The sequence below is a fragment of the Chrysochloris asiatica genome, unplaced genomic scaffold, assembly GCF_000296735.1.
Source record: "Chrysochloris asiatica unplaced genomic scaffold, ChrAsi1.0 scaffold00138, whole genome shotgun sequence".
Taxonomy (NCBI): domain Eukaryota; kingdom Metazoa; phylum Chordata; class Mammalia; order Afrosoricida; family Chrysochloridae; genus Chrysochloris; species Chrysochloris asiatica.
In genome coordinates this window covers 1164930-1190796 of record NW_006408656.1, presented here as the reverse complement: position 1 = coordinate 1190796, position 25867 = coordinate 1164930, and the positions used below count along the sequence as shown (strand labels likewise).

At 39.7% G+C, this 25867-nt stretch overlaps 1 protein-coding gene across 2 annotated transcripts in view; it reads left to right on the top strand.

Moving 5' to 3' along the window:
* NCKAP1L (NCK-associated protein 1-like) overlaps positions 1-25867 on the top strand; it is a 75766-nt gene that overhangs the window by 5288 nt on the left and 44611 nt on the right. For both annotated transcript variants that reach the window (XM_006869921.1, XM_006869922.1), the window contains 15 exons: positions 6836-6892; positions 7329-7471; positions 8996-9086; positions 9177-9314; positions 10468-10516; positions 10604-10760; positions 19029-19085; positions 19358-19454; positions 20328-20437; positions 20608-20740; positions 21689-21770; positions 21959-22017; positions 22237-22382; positions 23555-23687; positions 23973-24092. In XM_006869921.1, the coding sequence (XP_006869983.1) occupies positions 6836-6892; positions 7329-7471; positions 8996-9086; positions 9177-9314; positions 10468-10516; positions 10604-10760; positions 19029-19085; positions 19358-19454; positions 20328-20437; positions 20608-20740; positions 21689-21770; positions 21959-22017; positions 22237-22382; positions 23555-23687; positions 23973-24092 (1572 nt within the window). The remainder of the gene's footprint in view (positions 1-6835; positions 6893-7328; positions 7472-8995; positions 9087-9176; positions 9315-10467; positions 10517-10603; positions 10761-19028; positions 19086-19357; positions 19455-20327; positions 20438-20607; positions 20741-21688; positions 21771-21958; positions 22018-22236; positions 22383-23554; positions 23688-23972; positions 24093-25867) is intronic.

Here is a 25867-nt window from a genome sequence, read left to right as displayed (position 1 = left end):
GAAATGGTTTGCAATTGTAGAGTCTCAGGTCCCCAGCAGAAGATACAGTCTTTCCCATGTGTCCATTACATTGAGAGCTGGTCACACCCCCAAGGAAACATCCCTTCAATTGATTAGGCTCTTCATAGCCTGTATTAGGTTCCATCACCATGGGAATAATCACATCTCAACTGCTAACCCTCTGGAAACCCTAGCCTAGTTGACACAAAACCCTTACCATTATAGTGTACCCTTGTCAATTTAACACCTATAAACTATATGCATAATCTCTAAATAAGGAAAATTGCAAAGTCATACTTGTGCCTAACACGATATAACTAAAACACATAAAACCGAAAACCCATTGGCTCCATTTTCATCTTATTTGCACAAATTAAGAAAGCAAAAAAATTGGATGCACACATATAAGACAAAACAAAATTATATATTAATTTAAATGCCCAAAGCGCACATTCTGCAAGCCAGCTTCTTGCCCATTGGCACACAGCCTTACTCAGTCCTTCCGTGCCACTGCCTCTGCTGTCATCTCTGCTGTTGCTGCTTTTCCAGGCACGGATCCCAAGCTCCACTCTTGTCTTCCTTTTGTTGGTCCTGGGATTGTGTGCCCCTGAAACGAAACATTAATTATTCCTCCCTATTAGTTACACATCTTCTACAATTACAGTTTTGATAATCACAATCAATCCTACTAACAATTATTTATACTTGAAATCATGAAATCCTATCAGCATCATTCCCCACCCCCTTTTGCCAGACCCATCTAGAAAAGATGAAAACTAGTTAGTGGGGATTCTTTTTTATTCTCCTCATTCTAAAACTTAAGGACACCCATGAAAGCTTATAAGCCAGCCAGTTCATGCCTTTATAGCCTTCTGGTTTTTTTTTTTTGCCCCCTCTCTTTCCACGAGTCTAAAGTCCTCAGCTACTCCCTCTCTCCATGTCCTCATCTCCGCCTCCATGTCTGGTGTTGCTGCTTATACCTTTACAGTTGTGACAGTCACAATTAGTCATGATAACAGTTACTCGCTATTGAATCATAAGAATCTTATCCCTGTGTCTTTTTACCAGACCAATCTAGACAAGATGAAAACTATTCAGTGGGGACTCTTTCTCCCCCTCAACTAAACTCTTTCTTGAAACTTTGTAAGCCAGTCACTTCGTGCCTTTATCACCGCCTCATTTTAAGTAGCCAATGTCTAACTTGCCTGTCCCTATCAACCCTGTATACAGAGGGGATAGGATTGATACATGATGTGAAGACGCTTTCCCTCTCAGTTGGTATTTTGAGCTACTACATCCATAACTATAGGTCAAGTTCATCAAATTATAGTAATTTACACTCATTTCCTTTATCAAAAAAAATTTTTTTTCAGTCTTCCTCTAGTTGAGTTTTAATTATTAAGTCATTGAGGCTAAGTCAAATGGGTACTGTCTGCAAGTTTGTAGCCTCCTGTTTTTGACAGTCAATGTTTAAATTGCCTGTCTTTATCAACCCAGTACACTGAGAAGACAAGCATGTTCCTTGATCTGAAGAATCTTCCAAAATTCCCTTTGGAATTTTGAGTAGCTGAATCCATAAGCAAAAGTCTAGTTCATCAAATTATAGAAGTTGACACTTGCTTACAGTCTCAAACATCTTCATCTGGTCAGGTTCTGTTTACAACTCAGCCCTTACCATCCATGCTAGGTCAAATGGGTACCAGCTTCAAGTTTGGAAGTTCATACACACCTCCCTGCATGCACTTCAAACCAGCTGGTGCCCTCATTCTCTGCCCTAGCTCCCAGGAGCTAGGTCAGTGCCCATGGACTCTAGAGTTCACACACCTCCCTACACTTCAGACCAGCCTTCATGCTCATCTCATCTCAAGATCAATGGGTGCCAATAGAACATGTCCAAACTCAACCTGTGTTTTCATTGCTACATTTTCCCAATTCCACTCAACCAGTAGACCCAAGTGGTCACCACTGAACATCCAGCTCATTGGTTCCCTTTAACTTTAAGTCCTTGTTGTTGCTAAGTACTGTCAAATCAGTTCTGACTCATAGTGACCCTGTATAGGGTTTCCAAAGAGCAGCTGTTCAGTTTGAACTGCTGACCTTGTGGTTCAAACCAACCTTGAGGTCTAGTGCTTATCCTGTGGCGCCACACCAAGACTCCTAGAAGGGGGTTTTCTCTGATGGGCTGACTTTCCTTGCCTTGATGCCTCTGAAACTCAAAATGCCAAACTGTCCACTTTTTTTTCTGCTTTCTTTCAATCATGAATCTCTTTACTCTCCTAATAGTTCTGGGCTGGTCTGCATGTCTTTTCAAATGCAAATGTACCAACTCTGAAGGTTCTGGGTTGTTGTTGTTAAGTGCCGGCAAGTCGGTTCCGACCCATAGCGACCCTGTACAGGGTTTCCGAGGGTGTAAATCTTTACGGGAGCAGAAAGCCTCATCTTTCTCCCGCGGAGTGGCTGGTAGTTTCGAACCGCTGACCTTAAGGTTCGCAGCCCAATTCGTAACCACTACGCTACCAGAGCTCCTTAAGGGCTCAGGATTCCACTTAAGGCCCCATACTCTACAAAGGCTTAACAAGAAGCCTGTTTTTCTGGGTACATTTTAACTCCCCTTTTAACAAATTGAATTAATTTTTAGGATGAAGGTGAGTTTACAAGCTCCTTGTAATCATAATCCTAATATTCCTATCACACATATATGTCTATTTTAACACAATAAGCAGGAGAAACCAATATCCAAAAGCCAGTCCAAACACATAAACCTTTAAGAAACACTCAAGTTCAATCTTGAGTGTTTCTACCTTTCCTATACATATGGCCTTGGACCTCTGGCAGGGTGGGTTCCAGGTGGCCCTGGTCAGAGATAAGCTATTTTTTTAATCCAGCATAACATAGGTTCCAGGCAACTCCAGAAGCTGCTGTACCCTTAGCTAAAACATTTTATCCCATGCCCCTTCATTCATTCTTTTAAAAACTTCATGCTCCCATGAGTCTGGAGCTATTGCAATGAGTCCCGCTCCTGACACCAACTGCAAGAACCACGTATGGGCCATGTCTGACTTCCTGTGACTCCATAAGGGGAAAAGAGAGTCAACTCAAAGTCAGCCAGAATCAGACATGCCTCCACCCTGTATTAGTGCCTTTAAAGTTTGTCAGATTTGAGTTCCACTTTAGAAAACTCCTTCTGATGATTTTATTTCTCTAGAACCCCACTCTTTCCATACCACATCTTAGGCCAAGTTTTATAGAGAAGCAAAACCCGTGAAGCATACACACACACACACACACACACACACACACACACATATTAATATACTGAGAGAGAGATAAGTTGACTACCAAGTAAATGGCTTACAATTGTAGAGTCCCGGGTTCCCAGCAGAAAGAGAGTCTTTCCTGTGTGTCCATTATATTGGGAGCAGGTTACACCCCCAAAGGAAACATCCCTTCAGTTGACTGTGGGAATAAGCACATCTCAACTACTAAACCTCTGGAAATCCTGGCCTAGTCAAGTTGACGCAGAACCCTAACCATTACAGACTCCAAAGGAGATTTTATGACATTTCATGGTTGCTGTTTCTGTGATAGTGAAGTCCTGAGCCTAAGGTATTTGGTATTTCTTATTTAGTTCAGTAAAGAAAATAGGTATGTGGAGGTATTGGCTACTTATAGGCATATGGTGGTGATGGTGGTATGCCGTGGAGTTGTTTCTAACTCACAGTGACCCTGCATAGGGTTTTCGAGGCTATAAATCTTTATAGGAGCAGAAAGCCTCCTCTTTCTCTTGGGGGTGGGGGGTGGGGTACTATGGCTGGTAGTTTAAATTGCCAACCTTGAGGTTAGCAGCCTGATTTGTAACCAGTATGCTGTCAGAGCACCTTTATAGGCATATAGTGTATTATAAAGTAGACACGCTTTGAATTGACAGATCTGATTTCAAACTTCAGTTTTATCACTTTTAAGTTGTGTGACTTTTGGCAAAGAAATCTTCGAATCTTAGTTGTATTATCTTTGAAATGGGGAAAAAGAAAATTTAATATATAGGTTGTTTGTGAGGAATAAGATTATATATGGAAATCATTTCGCATAGTGTTTAGCATATAATAAAGTAACAGGCCAACAAATGTTCTGTTCTTTTCTGATTCTTGTCTTATAGAGTATAAGACCTATATAGTAACAGTGGTTGTGTAACTGGTTGAATGTGAATGTCAGCTGTATGTTTTGGGAATTTGTTATAGGCAGGAGTGTAGAAAGGCTCCCCTCTTGAGTGAGGCAACATAGACCTAGACAAAGGTCTAGGGATCATGCAGCATAGAGAGAAGATCTGGGATGCTAGTTCTGAGATCTCGAGCAAGTTTCTTAACTGCTCTTTGCCTCGGTTTCTCCATCTGTAAATTTAGATATAGCCTTTTCAAGAAGATAACTTGGAAACATACCCCTCCCCCCACACTTTAAGCATATAGTTTAACAAGTTTTGACAAATGTACACAATATACCAGTGTATCTACCACCACGATCAAGGTGTAGAAGACTTCCATCACTCAAAAGGCTTCCTTGTGTCTCTTCCTGTGAATCTCTCCCCCACTCCTGATTCCTGATTCCAAACAACCAAAGATCTGCTTTCTATTACTATAGATTAGATATTCGTTTTCTAAAGGTTCATATGACTCTTTTGTGCCTGACTCCTTTCACACAGCATAGTGTTTTTGGGATTTACTAATGTTATTGCATATATCAGAATTTTATTCCCAGTTTTTGTTGAGTTTTATTACTATATGAATACAGGCTGTCCCCAGCTTGTAAATGTTCAATTTAGGGACAACTTGTACTTGCTCTTTAGTGTTATGTAAATTTGCCCTCACTTTGAACTGACTGAACCAACTCCTACTCACAACAAATTTTTCATCACAATCACCTTCACTTGCTGCCTTTGCAGGCTTTAAATCACTGAAATGGTATCAAGACTTTCCTTGCACTTCAGCAACAAGAAAAAACTCCAATCTGCTGCTGTTGAGCCAGTTGACTCAGCAACTCTATAGGACAGAGCAGAACTGCCCCACAGTGCTTCCAGGGTTGTAAATCTTTATGGAAACAAAATGCCATATCTTTTGAGACAAAAGTTCAACTAACAATTTTTTGAGTTAGCATCTGAGTGCTTTTAACCCACTGATGCACTAGGCTCATGTTTCTTGCACCAATTTACCCACTGCTATCAAGTTAATTCTGCATAAGGTTTCTGAGGCTCTAAATCTTTGTGGGAACAGAAAGCTTCATCTGTCTGCTTTGGATCAGCTGGTGGGTTTGAAATGTTGACCTTGTGGTTAGCAGTCCAGTGCTTACCCTACAGCACCACCAGGGCTCCTTTCTTGAACTGATAAAGTAAGGCTAAATAAGAACTGTGTATCCCTGTCCCTACTTAACCTATGACCCAGTTAGGAATGGATTTAATTTATAACCAGGGATTGCCTGTATCACAACTTGTTTTTCCATTCAGATAGAAAAAAAGTCTGTACGAAAAATTTTATTACAGCTTCTGGCTGGTGAGTTTTAACTGCCGATCTTGTGGTTCAAACCGACCTTGCAGTCCGGTGAATTATCCTACAGCATGTATCTTTCTCTGTCTCTCTCTAGCTCTCTCTCACACACACATACATGTATGGTAGCACGGGACTGTGAATCACAAGGTGGCAGTTCCAACTTACCAGCTACTACTGGGAAAGGAGCTCTGGTAGCAAAATGGTTACTAATCAGGCTGCTAACTTCATGGTCAGCAGTTCGAAACTACCAGCAGTTCTGCGGGAACCCTATGCAGGGTCATTATGAATCTGAATCAACTCCATGGCACACCACCACCACCCCCATGAGTCAGAACCAACTTGACAGCATGTAACAACAACATACATATAACAAAAATGGAGTCTTGATGTGGTGCTGTAGGGGATAAGCACTGAACTGCTAACCATAAGGTTGGCAATTCAAACCCACCAAGTGCTCCTTGAAAACCCCATACAGGGTTGCCATGAGTTGGAACCAACTTGATGGCACTTAACAACAAATAAAAGAAGTGCAGCTTTAACATTCTTAAAAGTGTTAATGATATAAATAAACTATATTACTATATGAATATGTAAAAATAACATGAATATGTAAATAGGAAGAAAGGACATACAAGATTATTATTGGGTTACCTAGGGAGTGGGGCAGGATGAAGGGTGGGGGCTAATGTGAGGGGAGGGAAGTACCCACAGTAAAGTTGTATATTTGATAAGATTTTATTTATGTAAAATTATGTGTGTGAAAAGAAAAATAATCCCTGTCTCACTGAAATAAGTATTAAATGAAATGTATATAAATTATCCAGGAAGTATTTAACACAGTAGTTGATCGGTAAATAGAAACACAGTTGGGTAGTTTAATGAGATTAATTCCACGGAACAGGAGATGGGATTGAAGAACAGATTTTTGGGATTTGTCTTAAAATCAAAATTTTTTTTTTTTTTTTTTGCATTTTCCAAGCAATTTGTCATAGTTTGTCAGATGTTCTGTTTTTTGGTGACTTTTTTATTTAAAAGAAGTTTCAAGAATGGTAGGCTCAGGGATAAGAGTGCATGATATACTAGTGATATGGGCCTGTGGAAAGTTGGGCATTTGGGCAGGTTAGATTGATATGAGCCCACTGACGTTTCACTGAGGAAGAAATTCCATCCGCTGTTTAACCATGTTTCCCTTCTGTTACTTGGTGGCTCGGACCTCTCAGGGAGAGAACCCTTCCCCTGAATTCCATTAGTACCTGTCATCTTCTCTTTATTAATTTTCATTTTCAATTCTAACCCAGGATCATGTGTATGAACTTCTCAACACGATTGATGCCTGCCAGTGCCATTTTGATATCGTAAGATCTTTTGCAATTCTCTTTTACCCCAAGAGCTACAGAAGACTAAATTCTTTTAGTTTAGGACAGTGTGAAGCTGCATGTGAATGGCTATTTCATTTATTTCCAGGACGATAATTCCTGTGTAAAAAGTGCTGGAATTAAAATGCTTTTATATGTTAACCAATTTAATGTGATTTATTTAATAAAAAATTATGTTAAAACCATCTTACTTTACCTTCCAACCCCCAGATATGACATAATTTCTTAGCCTATTTATGTCTTGAGCTCACTTTTAGTTCTGGACTTTTCTTACAGTTTTCTTGTGAATTTTCAAACCAGTCAGTACTTCTAATTAGTGACCCATTTAGTGTATTCACTGGAATGGCTGGGAAAATAGGGAAATTCGGATGAACTGGTCATGCTGCTCTTAGATTCCGGTGTGTTTTTCTTGTAGAATCTCAATTTTGACTTCACTCGAAGTTACCTGGATTTGATTGTGACTTACACCTCAGTTATTTTGCTTCTTTCACGGATTGAAGATCGGCGAGTACTCATTGGCACATACAACTGTGCTCATGAGATGTTGCATGGGCATAGGTGAGTCAAGAGATGTACTCCTTGAAGGTTTTCATCTGTGGTGCTATGAGATAGGAGGTCAAGAGATTAAAAGGAACTAGATGCCATCCATTCTTTTTTTTTACTTTTTGTTGGGAATTGAGTGAAGGTTTATAGCGCAGATCATCAATTTTACATTCAACAAATCATACACTTCGCTTCATTTCAATTTCAATTTCTTCTGTGTACCAGCAGTTACCTCTGTTTACTTTAATATTATATTTCCCTGTGTCTCCCACTACTTTGATCTTTGCTCCTCCTTATTGTACATTACCTGCCCTGTTACCCTGGTTGACATGTGTCTACCCTCTAGCCCATTAATAATTATTCCCCCTCCACCCGTAACCATCATAGATTGTTTCTTTTTCCTTTTTTTGCACTTTCAGCCAATCATACATTTTATCTCATTTCCTTGCTTACACTCCCCTCCCTGTAACAACAGTTATGCTGCTTCCATTGTGTGGTTTCCCTTTTACATTTTGTTTTTTTTTGACAAATAAACAAAGCAAAAATATTTTGATGTACACATGCAAAACAGAACATATATATTCATTTAAATGCTGAAGGGCACATTTTGCAAGGGCACATAGCCTTTCTCAGTCTATGGGCCTGGGATCCTCAACTGCTCTTTAGATACCATTCATTCTTAAATGAAAACCTATATTCTACATGAGGACACAGACAAAACAAAACAACTTAGAATACTTATAAGGGCATATACCAGTAGGTGTGCATTGAAATATAATCAATTCTTGAATATCTGTAGTGGATTATCCAGTTTGAATTGCCTCTGATCAGTTTTTAATCCTAGGCTAAATTCCACTTTGCTTTTTAGTTTACAGCAAAGCAAAGAAAATTCTTTTTAGTATTGGTAGGAAAATGCTAATAAGACAGCACCATTAGAGGTAAAGTAATATATGATTATATATTTAAGTCAAATATAAATGGCTTTTGGATTATCGATATTTCTCTCCCTCCGTTAGTGCACATGCAAGTATTTAAGGGCTGAGAAAGTGAAGCACAGAGAGATCTGAATGGGCTGTGGCCTAGTGTTCTGTACCTGCATGTGTGCTCCCTCCATCTACATGAATACTTAGGCATTTACCTTAGCCATTAGTTTTGATTGTTTTATATCTTTTGGGTTACATACAGATTTGGGTCTAGATATATTACTAAGTTTCCAAGTAATCAGTAATACTCCATAGAGTATTTGTTATGTGTTTAACTCTAGGTTTTATGAACCTGCCCAGTATATAGTTGTATCTAACCGTAGCTTAGTGTGTGCTCAGGCATGGAGTGAATTATTGTGTATGTAATCCACAGTTGGATATGTTATTCTTTCAATGTGGTGGAGAATGCCAGTATATACTGCCTTTATTCTTTATGCAAGTAGGGAAGTTTATGTCCTGACTAGAGAATTGTTTTACTTGGGAGACCCCACCTGATTGACTTTATAGATTGATTAAGGGAGGCCTATTAATTCCTCTTGCCTTTGCTTTCTTTCAGTGATCCAAGTTTTGCTCGTCTGGGACAGATGGTCTTGGAATATGACCACCCTCTGAAAAAGCTGACAGAGGAATTTGGGCCTCACACAAAGGCAAGTTTCCTGAGAGAGTAGAGAATTTCTTAGTCAGAAGTCTCTGGTTTTTCTCATTGTCATTAAGTATTAATTTGATTTCCCCTACAGGCTGTGAGTGGAGCTCTCCTCTCGTTGTACTTCCTCTTTGTCCGAAGGAACCAGGGTGCTGAGCAGTGGCGTAGTGCTCAGCTTCTAAGTGTCATCAGCAACCCCCCAGCCATGATTAACCCTGCCAGCTCAGACACAGTGAGTTCCCCTTTCCTTTTGTTAATGGAGGCATTTCTTTTCCTAAGACCATCTCCCTAAGAATGCAGTAGCCCTCTTTTAGGATATTCCTCTAAGTTGATTACCTGTTGTGGCTACAAAGTCATTGTTAGGTTGGAACTTTTGTTGTGACCAGGATTAATATGTGCTTGTCCATAGAAGGAATTTAGTAAATATTTATAGAATGAATGAATAGATGAATGAAATGGAGAAACTATCATTAGGCACCTATCTAGTGCAGCAGGAATGTGAATTTAGGAGTCAATTAATTGACAGATATTTTCTGTTCAGCTACCATGGCCCAAGAATTTTGGTTTCCTTCAAAGAATTTGCAGCTTAGGGAAGATAGGCTGTGTAATCATAAAAATACAGCTGATACTGCAAAATGAGTGATCAATACCAAATGAGAGATTTGTACTTTATGTGATAAAATAATCCAACCCAAACCCTGAACAAACGCCACTGTCGTCAAGTCAGTTCTGACTCATAGTGACCAAGGTTGGAATCTTTATGGAAGCAAACTGCCATATCTTTTCTCCCAAGTGTGGCTGGTGGATTGGAATCATTGGACTTTGTTTGGTGGCTGCACAATTTAGCCACTGTGTCAACAAGGCTCCTAAAATAATCAAAATGAGAGAGAAATCATGAGATGATCTCATTAAATCTTGTTCTCCTGTTATTAAAAGTACCTGAGCTGTTGAAGAAAAGTTATATTTAAGCTTTTGTTTGTCCTGATTTCCAGTCCAAGGCTCTTTTTCATTTTCTCAACAATATTTATTTTTCTCACTCCACTCTCAGTAAGTCACCTCCATTATTGGCAGGTTTCCCAGCTATTGGCTCATCAAAATACTCTATTCCAACTTGGAAAAATAATAGCCAATTTTAGTATTCAGCTTCTAGTTTGCCTGCCCTTATTACTTTTCTCCTTTAGGGTAGGACTAAGTTAAATAAAGAGTCCTGGTGTGGCAATGTAGGATAAGTACTGGACTGCTAACGACAAGGTTGGCAGTTCAAACCCACCAACCACTCCTTGGAAACCATATAAAAGGGTTGCTTTGAATTGGAACCAACTTGATGGCACTTAACAACAAGAAGTTAAATAACTGCTTGGCTGTCTCGTCCTCTCTTCTCACAGATGGCCTGTGAGTACCTGTCCATGGACGTGATGGAGCGCTGGATTATCAGTAAGTTTTGTGGAATTAGGTGGGAATGGCATTACATGAAAAACAGGTTTTAAAAATCTTTCTCTGCATTGTTTTACCCATCTGTAGTTGGTTTTCTTCTTTGCCATGGTTGCCTAAACTCCAATAACCAGTGCCAGAAGCTGTGGAAGCTGTGTCTCCAGGGCTCCTTATATATCACCCTCATTCGGGAGGATGTGCTGCAAGTGCACAAGGTCACCGAGGACCTGTTTAGCAGTTTGAAAGGGTGAGAGACATTAACACCAAAATGATTTTATTTTGGGATTTTTAGTCCTTCCTTATATCCTCCTTCAGACTCCAAGTGCTCCCAGAGTACTATTCGTAAGGGTTAATTCTAAGGATTGTAGACATACACCCACCACTCACTTATCTGCATGGTTAGGTTCCACAGACCAGATGTTTATGCAAAACTCAATGTTATGTAAAACTAGAGGGTGACCACATCAGATCACAGACTGTAGGATGAATACATTATTACTTCACTGCCAGACCACTGAGAGATTCATGGCCCAGACAAGCTGACACATAACCTTAGTCATCACAGCCTGCATTACTCTTGATTTGCACCTTGACGTTTGTTGATTCCATCTGTACATCGTTCATGTACAAAATATGTGGATAGTAGATTTTTGCATATTGTCATAAATGTGAAATGTTGGTTAGTGAGGTAGCAGGTAAGTGAGGAGTAGGTGTGTTTATTGAACACTCACTATTTCCTAGACATGTCACTTGGCTGCAAATCTTAAGTATATCCTCAATAAGGTAACATAGAGGTTACAAGCATGGACTCTGAAGCTTGACTACCTGCCTGGGTTTGAATTTCAGCCTGCTGCTTATTAACTCTGTGACCTTGGGTAAGTTACTTAACTTTTCCATGCTATGCCTCAGTTTCTACTCTTCATCCTGGAGCTCAGCCCACTCCTTGGGTCACCTTTCAGCCAAACAAGAGATAGTCCTATAACATAAACAATAACACTTAGGAGGGAAGTACAGAACAATCAGCCATGGAGACCAAAAGGGAAGCATTTGCCCAGAAACAAATTTCAGAAGGCAGGAACGAAACACAAATTGAAACGAGAGGGAGGAAGTGGGAAGAGTGTTGTTTCATTGAGAAGATTGCAACAAATGTCACAAGACAAAATGTGTATATACATTGTTGAATGGAAAACTAATATGCTTTTCAATCTTTCACCCAAACCACAACAATAAACGTCCAAAAAAGAAAGAAAAAAGGAGAACAGAAATTGACTGGTTTGTTTTTCTTATTGATAATGATATTTTTGTGGGAGAAAGATGAGGCTTTCTGTTCCCGCAAAGATTTTTAAAAGCCTCAGAAACCTTATACAAGGCTATAATTTGTCATCGACTCAGTGGCACTTAGCAACATCATTAATATTTTCGAATAGTTAAAAAAAAAAAAAAGAGTTTTGTTCAAAAGACTTTAAAAAAAAAATAGACTTTTGGGGGGAAACAAGAGGAGAGAATTCTTGCCCTTAAGGAATTTACAAATTGGCGGAAAACAGACATACAAGCAGTTGTGATAGAGTGAGAGGTTATGATGTGTAGAGACAGCAGGTGGCGTGGGAGCATTTAGAAGAGCACTTAAAAAGGTGTTGGATAATACAGAAAGGTTTCCGGGGCACAGGTAGACCTGAAGAGTTAAATAGATAAAGTGTGTGTATGTGTGCACACTGGAAAAGCAGGGAGAGAGCTTAAGGAAGAGAAAAGTATTCAAGGCAGAGGAACTATCAAGGTTTCTAGGCAAGAGAAAGTTTGGCAAGTTCTAAGAAATTAATGTATGTTCAGTACGTAGGCAACTGGATTGCAAAAGTGGGAATGTCAAGGGACGATTTGGTTTGTTGTTAAGTGGAGTCAGTTCTAACTCATAAGGACTATGTATCGAGTTTCTGAGGTTGTAAATCTTTACGGGAGCAGAAAGCCTCATCTTTCTCCCACAGAATAGCTGGTAGTTTCAAACTGCTGACCTTGAGGTTACAGCCTGACTAGTAATCACTATGCTGCTACCAGAGCTCCTTATAGTTTGGTTAGTTGGCACCTTATATTCCCTACCCTAAAGATGATAGGGAGTCATTGAGTGCTTTTAAATAGGAATGACATGATCGTATTTGCATTTTAGAAACAAAATCATTCTGCAGGGGAAAGAAGAAATAAGATAGGCAAAACTAGAGACAAGGATTAAGTTAGTAGAAACTGAGGATAATGTAAAGCTTTCTGGCATGAATACCTGGCATTCCTTAAGATAGAGAACATGTGAAGAAAAGTAGGTTTGTAAATGCAAGATTGTGAATTCAATTTTGAGCTGGCTGAATTTAAAATGGGCACTGAAGGCCTGTGTGTTACTATGTGCTTCTGGAATTTAGGAGCAAGATAGAGATTGGTGAAATAGTAATCAAAGTATCTGTTTTCAAGATTACTTAAAGAGTATGTGTAGAGTTGAGAAGAGGACAGAACTTTTGGATTCAGGCAGAGGTAGACAAATCAATGGGAAGAACAGGGAATGACAACTGAAAAGGGATCACTGGGCTGTTCTTTCGATTCCGATTCATAGCAACCCTATGCAAAAACCCTGCTTGGTCCTGCTCCATCTTCACAGTTGTTATATTTGAACCCATTGTTGGCGGCCATTGTGTCAGTCCAACTCGTTAGGCATCTTCCTTTTTTTGAGAACCTTCCACTTTACCAAAAGTGATGTCATTCTCCAGGGACTCCTAACAACAAGCCCATAGTATAAGAGATGAAGTCTCACCATCCTGGCTTCTAAGGAGTTTTCTGGCTGTACTTCTTCCAACACAGATTTGTTTATTCTTCTGGCAGCCCATGGTACTTACAATATTACTCTCCACATCATAATTCAAATGTATCAATTCTTCTTTGGTTTTCCTCATTCATTGTCCAAGTTTCACATGCATATGAGGCTCCTGAATATACCATGACTTTGGTCAGGATCACTTTAGTCCTCAACTGACATCTTTACTCTTGAATACTTTAAAGAGATCTGTTGCAACAGATTTGCCTAATTCAATCTGTCATTTGATTTCTTGACTGCTGCTTCCACAATGATTGTGGATTCAAAGAAAACTTCAGTCTTTTCCCTGTTTATCATGATGTTATTGATTGGTCCAGTTATGAGAATTTTTGTTTTCTATATGTTGAGGTCCTGTGGGCTAATGCATCAGACTGCAAAGTCATTTGAATTGCAAGGTCGGTGGTTCAAGCTCACCAACTGCTCCTTGGAAACCCTTTACAGGGTCGCTATGGGTTGGAATCGACTCAATGGCACTTAACAACAGCAACAATATATATTGAGGGAAAATCCATACTGAAGTATATAGCCTGTGATGTTTATCAGTATTTTAAGTCTTTTTCACTTCTGGCAAGCAAAGGTTGTGTCATCCAGATATGGCAGATTGTTAATGAGTCTTGCCCCAATCTTGATGCTATATTCTTATAAAACAGCTTCTTAGATTATTTGCTCAGCATACAGAATGAATTGTTGTTGTTATGTGCTGTTGGTTCTGACTCATAGTGGCCCTGTAAAGGGTTTTTTCAAGGAGTGGCTGGTGGGTTTGAACCACCGACCTTGAGGTTCAAACTGACCTTGTGGTCCAGTGCTTAACCTACAGTGCTATAACAGGACTCCATAAGTATGGTGAAAAGATACAACCCTGGTGCACACCTTTCTTGATTTTAAATCATTCAGTATGCCCTTGTTCTACTCTAACAACTGCCTCTTGGTCTATGCACATGTTCTTCATGAGCACATTTCAGTGTTATGGACTACCCATTCTTTACAATGTTTTCCATAGTTTGCTATGATCCACATAGTCAAATGCCTTTGCATAGTCAATAAAACACAAATATCTTTATGGTATTCTCTGCTTTTAGCTATGATCCATCTGATACCAGCAATGATATCTTTTGTTCTATGACCTCTTCTGAACTTGGCTTGAATTTTTGGCAACTCCCTGTAAATATACTGCTGCAACCATTTATTTTTGAGTTATCTTCAGATTTTACTTGCATGTGATATTAATGATACTATTGGGTAACCTTTCTTTGGAGTGGGCACAGATACAGATCTTTTTCAATCAGTTGGCTAGGTAGCTGTCTTCCAAATTTCTTGGCATAGACGAGTGAGCACCTCCAGTGCCACATCAGCTTGTTGAAACATATCAGTTTGTATTTTATCAGTTCATGGAGCCTTGTTTTTTGCCAATGCCTTCAGTGCAGCTTGGACTTTTTCCTTCAGTGCCATTGGTTCGTGATTATATGTCATCTCTTGAAGTAATTGAACATTGTTCAATTCTTTTTGGTGCAGTGGCTGTGTATTTCTTCCATCTTTTTTTTGTGTGAACTGAGTGATAGTTTACATGGGAGAACATTGGCTTTACACCATTGTTTCATTACAATGATTACAATTTTCTCTGTGCATCATCATTTAACAGTATTTGCTTCTATTCCCTCTGTTTTAAAAACACTCAGAAATATATAATAAGTTTTTTTTTAAAGTTTTTATTGTGAATTGAGTGAAAGTTTACAGGGCAGATCATCAGTTTTACATCCGGCAAATCATATACTGGAATATATAATAAACAACCAAAGGGCACATTTTGCATGCCTGCCTCCTGGCTTCCAGCAATCAGTCCCTCTGTTTCAATGAGTCTAGAGTCCTCAGCTACTCCCTCTCTCCATGTCCTTATCTCTGCCTCCATCTCTGATGCCGCTGCTTCACTGGATAGGATCCCACATTCTACTCATGCTCTTCTACCTTAATGGCCCCATCTGTTTCTGGACTGTAACATTAACTACTCCCCTGTTTTTGTTATAAAATTTCTACCTTTACAGTTGTGACAGTCACAATTACTCATGATAACAGTTACTCACTATTGAATCATAAGAATCTTATACCTGCCTCTTTTCACCAGACCTATCTAGACAAGATGAAAACTATTCAGTGGGGGTTCTATCTTCCCCCACACACTCTTAAACTTAACTCCCTCTTGAAAACTTGTAAGCCAGTCACTTCATGCCTTTATCACCCCCTCATTTTAGGTAGCCAATATCTAAGTTACCCATCCCTATCTACCCTGTATACAGATGGGATAGGATTGATACTTGATGTGAAGACTCCTTCCCTCTCATTTGGTATTTTGAGCTACTACGTCCATAAGTATATGTCAAGTCCATCTAATTGTAGCAATTTACACTCATTTCCTTTATAAAAAAATTAAAAAAAAAAAATCTTCCTCTAGTTGAGTTCTGATTATTAAGCCATCGAGGCTAGGTCAAATGGGTACTATCTTGTAGGTTTGGGTGTTCTTGTGCATCTCCCCTCACTTCATATTAGCTGGCTACTTCACTCTGAGCTCTAGCTCTCTCTGGCTATCTCCTTGTCTGTGGGCTCAGGAGTCACCAAATCTCACACACTTTGGACTAACCAGCCGTTCCTCTTCTCTCTCTCATCTCCATGTCAACAGGAGTCTATGGAACGTGATTGAACTCAGCCCATTACTTCATTGCTTCGTTACCCCATCATCCACTCACCAGTAGACCAAAATGGTCACCAGCAAGTTTAAATGCCTGCTCATGTGTTCCCTTTGAGTTTCAGTCTTGGAGGGGGGTTTCTTCCATCTTCTTTTGATTCATCGTATATCATTGAAAAATTTGCCCATAGAACCCTTTAGTATTGCAAGTTGAAGCTGAAATTTTTTCTTCAGTTCTTTCAGCTTGAGGAATGCTGAGCATGTTCTTCCCCTTTTGGTTTTCTAATTCCAGGTGTTTGCACATTTCATTATAGTGCTTGACTTTTGTCTTCTCAAACATCTGTTTGAAATTTTCTGTTTTGCTCATTTACTTCTTCATTTCTTTCATTTGCTTTAGTTTCTTTACACTGAAAAGCAAGTTTCAGAGTCTCTTCTGACATCTGTTTTGGTCTTTTCTTTCTTTTCTGTCTTTTTAATGACTGTTTGCTTTCTGCATGTATGACGTTCTTGATGTCATCCCACACCTTTTCTAATTTTTGGTCATCAGTATCTAATGCATAAAATCTGTTCTTGAGCTGGTCTCTAAATTCAGGTGAGATATATTGAAGGTTATATTTTGGCCCTCATGAGTTTGTTTTAATTTTTTTCAGCTTCAGCCTGAACTTACTTTTTTTTTTTTTTTTTTCCCTTTTTATGATATGCCCTCTCTTCTTATCAGCTGGATGCTTCACTCTCCCCTCTAGTCCTCTGTGGCGATGTCACTGACTCTGGGCCCAGGAGTCCCCAGGTCTTGCCACACTGCTGGCTAACCAGGTCTTCACCCAGGTTCACAGAAGTCTATTGAACGTTGTAGGGCTTAGCTCACCACTTTATTGCTGTTTTTCCCTCACTTCCTCTTATCGGTGTCTAGTGTGGTCACCAATCAGAGCGTGTATTCCCATTGAGTCTTAGTCTTGGAAGGGGGTTTGCACTGAGGGGACCCGACCACTTGCCTTGATGTTTCCTGGGCAAGCAAGTTGCTTGTTCTTGTAGTAACAGTCAGTCTGCTTATGTTGTTTTATATTTTTCCTGTAGGTCTTTCTTTCAAGAAGTATGTTCTGTTCTTCTAGCCACTCCAGGCTGGTCTGCTTGTCCTTTCAAGTGGGAATTTCCCATCTCTGGAGATCTGGATATGGTTCAGGCTTCCATCTATAGTCTTATGTATTGCAGAGGCTCCGCAGAAAGCCTCCTTCACTGGGTACGTTGTAGCCCCATTTTAGGTATTCCAATCAGTTATAGGCAGAAGACGGACTTACAAGCTTTCTATGGTGATGCTTTTCGCTATTCCTTTCTCTTCCCCTCCAGTATCTATTTTACAATATAATGCAAGGAAAACCAAGATTCAAAAGACAGCCAAGCATCTTAATATTATTCCCCCCTTTTCCACATTCCAACCATGTCAGCCTGAACTTTCATATGAGCAACAATTTGAAGATATTCTTGAAGCATATGATGAGAAGTCAAGGGGTCTAGCACAAGTTTTGACATTAAAGCCCTATGAGACTTTGTATAAGTAATTTCCCTTCCCTAGATACTATTTTCCTTATATGCAAAATAATAACATTTGAGAAAAAACTTAGAGATCAAAAACTGATTGATCATTCTCTTTCTTTGCTCCCAAATTCCTTATTCCACATCTTATCTGCCTTGTAAGTCTCTCTCTTTTTATCATCCCAAATACCGCTATGTCTTGATTTCACAGGACCTAGGACCAACATTGAAAAGAACCCTACAAGTAGTATGCTGTTTTCATGGTTAATAGAAAATCAACAGCAACCAAAGGAGCATCTATGTCTGCTATATTTACTCACAAACTCTCCCAAAGGCTGTTTTAAATTTTCTCCATTTTTGAGTCCCATTAATCTCTATTTTCTTCTGACCTACATAATATTTCACAGAGAATAGTTAACCACCAGATAATAAATATTAGGCATTGTTGATTTGATTCTGATTCACCCCATGTACAACAAAACAAAACTCTGCCCAGTCTTAGGAGTCCTAGTGTGGCACTGTGGGTTAATTGTGCTGGACTGCAAAGTCGGTTTGAACCACAAGGTTGATGGTTCAAGCTCGCAAGTTACTCCTTGGAAGTCCTGTACAGGGTCATTATGGGTCGGAACCGACTCAATGGCACTTAATAACAACAACAATAACCCAGCCATACACCATCCTCAATATCTAGCCACCAGATGTATAAATAATATGTAGAAGGAATTCATTTGCTGTACCTTTTCTATTGTTATATCCAAATAGATTTATTCCCTTCTTAACTTAAACTATTCTGGGTCTCATCTTATCCTTCCATCTCCATAACCTTGCTGTTGTTACTGCCATTGAGTTGAGTCCAGTGCGTGACAAATTTAAGTACAGCAGAGTAAATTATTGGCTGTTTCTGCATGGATTTCACCATCATCTGCATGTTTGCATTCATCGTTGTAGATATTGTGCCACATCAGGACTCCAGTGTGGAAATAGACATTTAAATAATTGTGACTTTTTCCTGATAGTTTGTTGCCAAGGGAGAATAAGAGGGGACTTGGGTTAACCACAGGTTGCCAGTTCAAACCCACCAGCTGCTTCTCTGAAACACTATATAGGGTTGTTATGTATTGGAACTGACTCTACACACTTTTCAACAACAAATTTCCATACTGACCACCCAATCCTCACAGTCCCACTATGTGGATGTGTCCCTTGTTAAGTTAATAAATCTCCTTTGTTATTAGAAAAAAACACACCCCAAACTGATTGATCTTTACGTGTCTTGAGGGTGTCTTGAGGCATTCATTAATAGGCCATGTTGGAAAATCACGTTTGAAAAGATCCTGTTAACGAGGGTTGCATATATTACCCTGCAGGCTTTCATTTGGAATCTTTGAGGACTGGGGAGGTGGGCAAGGTCCCTAATTAGTGGTATGACCAACCCTTCTGCACTTATGTTATTCTCCCAGGTATGGCAAGCGAGTGGCAGACATAAAGGAAAGCAAGGAACATGTAATTGCAAACAGGTAAAGATGGGGAGAGAAGATGGAATGAGACTCTCTCCCAATCATTGTTCTCCCCTAAACTACTCCCAGTTTCTGTACAGTCTTTTTGCTTCAGCCCAGGAACTTCTGCTGCTCCTTAGAGTCTTGTGTTTTCTTACCATGTCTAACTTACATATTGAACCTTTTTCCTGTTTGGCACTCCTTTCTAAATTCAGCGTTCTCCTGTGCTGTCTGTTGAGGGTTTTTAAGGGTGGGAGAAGCCATATTTTCTGGTTTCCACCTTCTTTCCTCAGTGGCCAGTTTCACTGTCAACGGCGACAATTCCTGCGGATAGCAGTGAAGGAGCTGGAGATTGTGTTCACTGATGAGCCAGGACTATTGGGTCCCAAGGCAAGACAAAGACATGTTGGGGTGGTGGGGAGCTGTTTATGATGACCAAGTATAAGAGGCTATATGGGGAGGAGGTGTTCTTGCATTCATGAGTTTTTGCATTTTTAAGTATTTTGTGATCTGTTTGTATGTATACACACACACACACACACATATATATATATTTGTTGTTGTTGTTGTGTGCCATGGAGTCGGTTCTGACTCATAGCGACCCTGTACAGGATTTCTGAGGCTGTGAATCTTTACGGGAGCAGAAAGCCTCATCTTTCTCCCGCGGAACAGCTGGTAGTTTCGAACTGCTGCTGACCTTGCAGTTGGCAGCCCGATTTGTAACCACTACGCTACCAGAGTTCCTTTATATATATATATATATATTCTACTGAATCTTTTGGAGTACTGTAAAACTTTTTAATATAATTTTGTTTGACATTGATCATAGTAGTGTAGATAAGCATTGGATGGTTAACTGCAAGGTCGGTGGTTTAAACTCACCAGTAACACCTTGAAAACTTAACAACTTATGTCCTGTATTGTAGCTATTTGCGCACCTGTCCTCTAGTTGAATGGTAACTAATTGAAGATAAATTTTTATTTTTTAGTCTTGTAGAAAACATTGTAGAATCACATAAACATCCAGTAAATATTTCTAAAATTAATTTGATACGGAGGAAGTACTGGCAATGAGTTAATGTTAATACTTTGCATATCACATTCTGGGTACCTGTTGAGGTTTTTGTAGGCGTGTGCTATGTGTTTATTAATGGATATTGTTGTTGATGTGTCCATATGTATACTAGCATGGTGGTTTTCTCTATGCTTTGGGATCCATTTTTTTACGTTCAAAATGCTTAATAGTCCCTGTATTCTCCTTAGGCTCTTTTGGCTTTTATGGCCCTGTCCTTCATTCGTGATGAAGTCACCTGGCTGGTTCGTCACACAGAAAATGTCACCAAAACAAAGACACCTGAGGACTATGTTGACTCGTTAGTATTTGAGATGGTTGAGAACTTTGACCTTAGATGGACTGGGAAAGGGTATAGGATTGGATCAAATAATTTTAGGAAGTCTAGCTTTCTGTCTTGTTATCACTGTCTTTGTCTCAATCTATATTTCTTGTTCATGTATCTCTGTGTTGACACCCACTCCTTTGTAGAAGCATTGCCGAACTGCTTTTCTTGTTGGAGGAGATTAGAGGTCTGGTCCGAAGACACATCAAAGTGATACAGCAATACCATCGTCAGTACTTGGCCAGATTTGATGCACTTGTGCTCAGTGACATCATTCAGGTATGTTTAATTGATTACATTCTGGAAATCCCAGGGAAATCCGTACTCATTTTTCCTCTTGGAGTCATTGTGGCTGAATCTCATGGTGTAAATGGGCTATCTATCTATATCTGTGGAGTCCTGGTAAGTACTGGACGGGTACTACCTGCAAGGTTGGTGGACCAGCCACTCTGGGGAAACCCTATACAGGGTGTCTCTGTCAGTTGCAACTACCTTGATAGTATTTAATTACACCAATGGATACATGTGAGTCCTGATGGCACAATCGTTAATCATTTGGTGGGTGGGATGAAAGGTCTGCAGTTTCATCCCACCAGTCGCTTCCATGGGAGAAAGATGTGGCAGTCTGCTTCCATAAAGATTAATACCTTGAGAACCTTATGGAGCAGTTCTGTTCTATCCTATAGTATCACCATGAGTTGGAGTCAACTTGACAGAAGTGGATGGTTTTAAAAAAACAAACAAAATATTGTATATATTCAAAGGACTCATAATCTCAGTAGAAAAAAAACAACTACATAGACGTGGTGGTGGTTATGTGTCGTGGAGTAGGTTCCGACTCATAGTGACCCTGTACAACGTTTCCAAGGCTGTAAATCTGTACAGGAACAGAAAGCCTCATCTTTCTCCCATGGAACAGCTGGTAGTTTCAAACTGCTTACCTTATGGTTCGCAGCCCAATTTGTAACCACTACGCTACCAGCCGTTCCTTGGAAACACTATACAGGGTCACTATGGGTCGGAACTGACTTGACAGCACTTTAACAAGTACTTGACATAGACATAGGAGAGAAGATAAAGAACTGGGTGTTAATGTGTCAGGGGATCCAGGAAGGTTCCTCTTGGCATTTTTTTCTCTGCCTGTGACATTAAAATAAGCCTTTTGGTCTTATTTTCTCTCCTAGTAGGACCTATACCTATTTAATTGCTACTCAACTTCCCTTTCAGAACCTGTCAGTGTGTCCTGAGGAGGAGTCCATCATCATGTCCTCGTTTGTCAGTACTCTTTCCTCTCTGAATGTCAAACAAGGTAACTGGAGGGAGATGAGGGAGTAGAGAATATAGGAGGTGAGCAGCTTTCCTCTAGAAATAGTGATCTCTTGAGACACGATATGAAGAAAGATAACTTGGAAGAGGATCTGCCATTCTATGCAATATGGATATTAGTGTTCTGTTTTATTGTGTGCTTTTAAAACTTGCTTCTGTTTTTTCTTGCAGTTGATAAAGAAGAGATTTTTGAATTTTCTGGTTTGAGGCTGGACTGGTTCCGCCTACAGGTAATAGTTTATTGCTGGTAATGGTCCTTCATCTTCAGATTTTACCTCCTTCACAATCCTTTCAGATTTTATTTCCTACATTCTGCCATGTGGAGTGACTCAACCTTGAGAAACTGCTCATTGGACAGGACATGCCGAGGCCAAACTGTAGTTCAAAGGCTGGAAGCCCTTTTCATCTCTCTTGTTTTTTTCTCACCCCCTTCCCAACACCAAACACAGGCATATACCAGTGTGGCTAAGGCCCCCCTGCACCTGCATGAGAACCCTGACTTAGCCAAGGTGATGAACCTCATTGTCTTTCATTCACGAATGTTGGACTCAGTTGAGAAAATGCTGGTAGAAACTTCTGACCTGTCTACCTTCTGGTATGTCCTGGTTGTTCAGAGTCTTTATCAGTTCACTTAATTTCCTGCCCAGCCTCTGTGGAGAACTGTAATTCCCTTAGACAGATGGGAAGGTATTTTTTCTGTAAGATTTCCTTAAAGGCATATGCTGAAATGGCCCAGTGTACTCATACAGCTTCCACCAAGAATCCTAAGTGATAGGAGTTTGAACTGGACTCTCTTTTGTTCTGCAGTCATTCTCTTTAGGAAAGTCATTTAGCACTTACACAGCTTTCCCTTTGAGATAATTTAGCTACATGTCTCTTTCTAATCATTTATCATCTTCACTGTTATCTTTGAAACCTTCTTTTTACTGTTAAGGTTTGTAATTGAAAAGAGACATGGAAAACCTACAGAGTTAGTGGAGAGAACTACAAATAATTGAGCGAACTGTAGAATAGGCCTTTGAAGAATGGAAATTAGTTTGTCTTCCTGAGGGAGAATTCAACATTTATCGTATGACCACTGTTGTATATAACTCTGCCCTTTAGGAAATAAAAAGAACCCCATGATATGCTGTCTCTGCTCTTTGTATTTAATTAACAAAAGAAAGTTGTTCTTGGGTCACCCATAACTCAAGGTGACTGTATATGTGCCAGAGCAGAACTTTGCTGCACATGGTTTTCAGTAGCTAAATTTTTAGATGTAGATTACCAGATTTTTTCTTATGGGGTGCCTCTGGGTGGATCAAACCTGCAACCATTTGGTTAGCAGGTAGTCCACTAACCATTTATACCACCTAGGACTCAGTATCCAATATAGATATAACCACATGTGAAAAGAACATCAATATAAAAAAATATAAAATGAATGCACAATGTTGAGAGGATATAGGGCTGAAGTTGAAGAAAGATAACGCTCATGGATTTAACCTGAGAAGGTTTTCTGGAGTAGGAATGTAGAATTTGGGGAGAGATATGAATTAGCAGTACTCAAGGGGTTCTAAATTGGAAATGACCCAAATCATATGAAGGTTCAGAGTGAGGAATAGTAAGTTTTGTGCAATGATAGAGAAGATTATCACTAAACCACTGTAGGTTCCATTGTAAAAATGTCTAAGAGTGTTAGATTTTCTTTCTCCCTTTAGGTGAGGGAAATCTAAGGAGGGCATGGTGGAATATTTGTTGAATATTCACCTTTACCTTTCTTCACAGCTTTCACCTCCGCACTTTTGAGAAGATGTTCACTATGACCCTAGAAGAACCTACTATGTTGCGCTATGCCATTGCCTTCCCCTTGATTTGTGCTCATTTTGTTCACTGCATTCATGAGATGTGCCCAGAGGAGGTTGGTATCCAGAACTCCAAACTGTTGTCATCTCCCTAATCACACTTCATCCTTATTCCTCAAAGTAGAAAACATAACCACAAAGATTGATTTTGATCCCAAGAAGGGTACAGAAACAGGAATGTGATAGGAGTCCCTAATTATCTCAGCTTGATGTAGAATGTGTTTTCTCCCTTTCAGTCCTAGTTTCTTCTTTTGTATAAGGGGTGGGTAGTTCAGGCAAGGGGATCAGAACAGTGACTGCCCTGGTGAGAACAATTTCTTCCTCTGTCCCTTTTCACGTAGTACCCTCATCTGAAGAACCATGGCCTTCATCACTGCAACTCCTTCCTGGAAGAGTTGGCTAAGCAGACCAGCAACTGTGTCCTGGAGATCTGTGCGGAACAGCGAAACCTGAGCGAGCAGGTAATCTTGGCCCTCTATTTCAGTTTCTTCTCTGCCATTTCTCAGTACCTTCCCTCTGTCTACCATTCGTTGTCTCTCAATGCCAAGTTCTCTACTTTTACTCTCAGATAGGGATAGGACTTTTGTGTTCTTGAATTTATGGCTTCATTCTTTTCTTAGTGTAGTTACTTCAGTCTTTACTCTCTTAGAACTAAAGGTGTCTAAAAATACTCTTACATGAGCAGCTGCCCTCCAACAAAATCTATGCTCTCATTTGAAGAGTTCCAAGAGATGAGTTAGGTTTATTTCTAACTTTCCCTTCTATCTTTCCTCTGTATACAGACTTAGGACAATGGCCCACAGATGAATCATACGGCATGTCATCTGTCTCTTCTCATATTTCTACCCATTGCATCCTGATCTGTAGCCATCTGAACATTTTTAGGCACCTTGTCTGTGTTTAGCCTTAGGGGTACTTTCTTGTTCTTGGATCCTTGTTTTTCCCCTCCTCCTTCCCTTGACATAGCACCTGGTTATGGTTAGTTCAACCTAAATTTCAGAAAATTCGCAAATGAGGAACTTGTTTTGCTGTTGCCCTGGAGTCTTTTAGGTTGCCAAGACTACCTATCCCTTCCTGGCTTTGAATCAAATTTAGTAACAACTTTGGTGGAAGGGTAACCAGGTATATGTGTGTGCGTGCGTGTGTGTGTACATATGCATAGCTACATTATTACTTAATTTTCTGGTTTGGTTTTTTAATTGTAAAATGGGATAAAATTACTTTCTTAATAGAGGTGTCATAAGCATTAAATGAAATAGTGTATACAAAAGTTTTGCTATATAGCAATCAATAAATGTCAGCTGTTATGTTATTTGGCACTTACTAGGCACTGTCTTTTTTTTTTTTTAATTTAAGGTTTTTATTATGGATTGAGTGTAAGTTTACAGGGCACATCATCAGTTTCACATTCAACAATTCATATAACTTGTTTCATTCCATTGATTATAATTCCCACCATATACCATCAGTTAAAAGTATTTCTCTTTATCCACTTTAGCTTTTTTTAAAAAACCCACTCAGGCATACATAATAAATTACATCTCCAAAGGGCACATTCTGCAAGTCTGCTACTGGCCACCAGTTCTTAGTCCTTCTCTTCTTAGTTGATGAATCTAGAGTCCTCCATGCCCCCATCTCTGCCTCCATCTCTGGTGCTGCTGCTTCTCTGGATAAGGTCCCACATTCTATTCATGTGTTCCTCTCTTGATGGTCCTAGGGTCCTCTGTTTCTGGACTGTAAGATTAATTACTCCCCTTTTTTTTGTTACAAAACTTCTACCTTTACAATTGTGACAGTCACGATTAGTCATGATAACAGTTATTCACTACTGAATCTTACGAATCTTATCCCCATCTCCTTTCACCAGACCCATCTAGACAAGATGATAACTATTCAGTGGGGACTCTTTCTTTCCCCCCACACTCTTAACTAAGCTGCCTCTTGAAACCTTGTAAGCCAGTCACTTAATGCCTTTATTGCCCCCTCATTTTAGATAGCCAATGTCTAAGTTGCCCATCCCTATCTACCCTGTGCACAGAGCGGATAGCATTGATACTTGATTTGAAGACTCTTTCCCTCTCTGTTGGTATTTAGAGTAACTACTGCTCTGAGTATAGGTCAGGTTCATCATGAAGATGTATCTTCTGTCACTGTAGCTGTTCCAGTGTGCTTGTCCTTTCTAGTGGTAATGTCTCATCTCACAAGGTTGTGGATGGGACTCAAGATTCCACCTAAG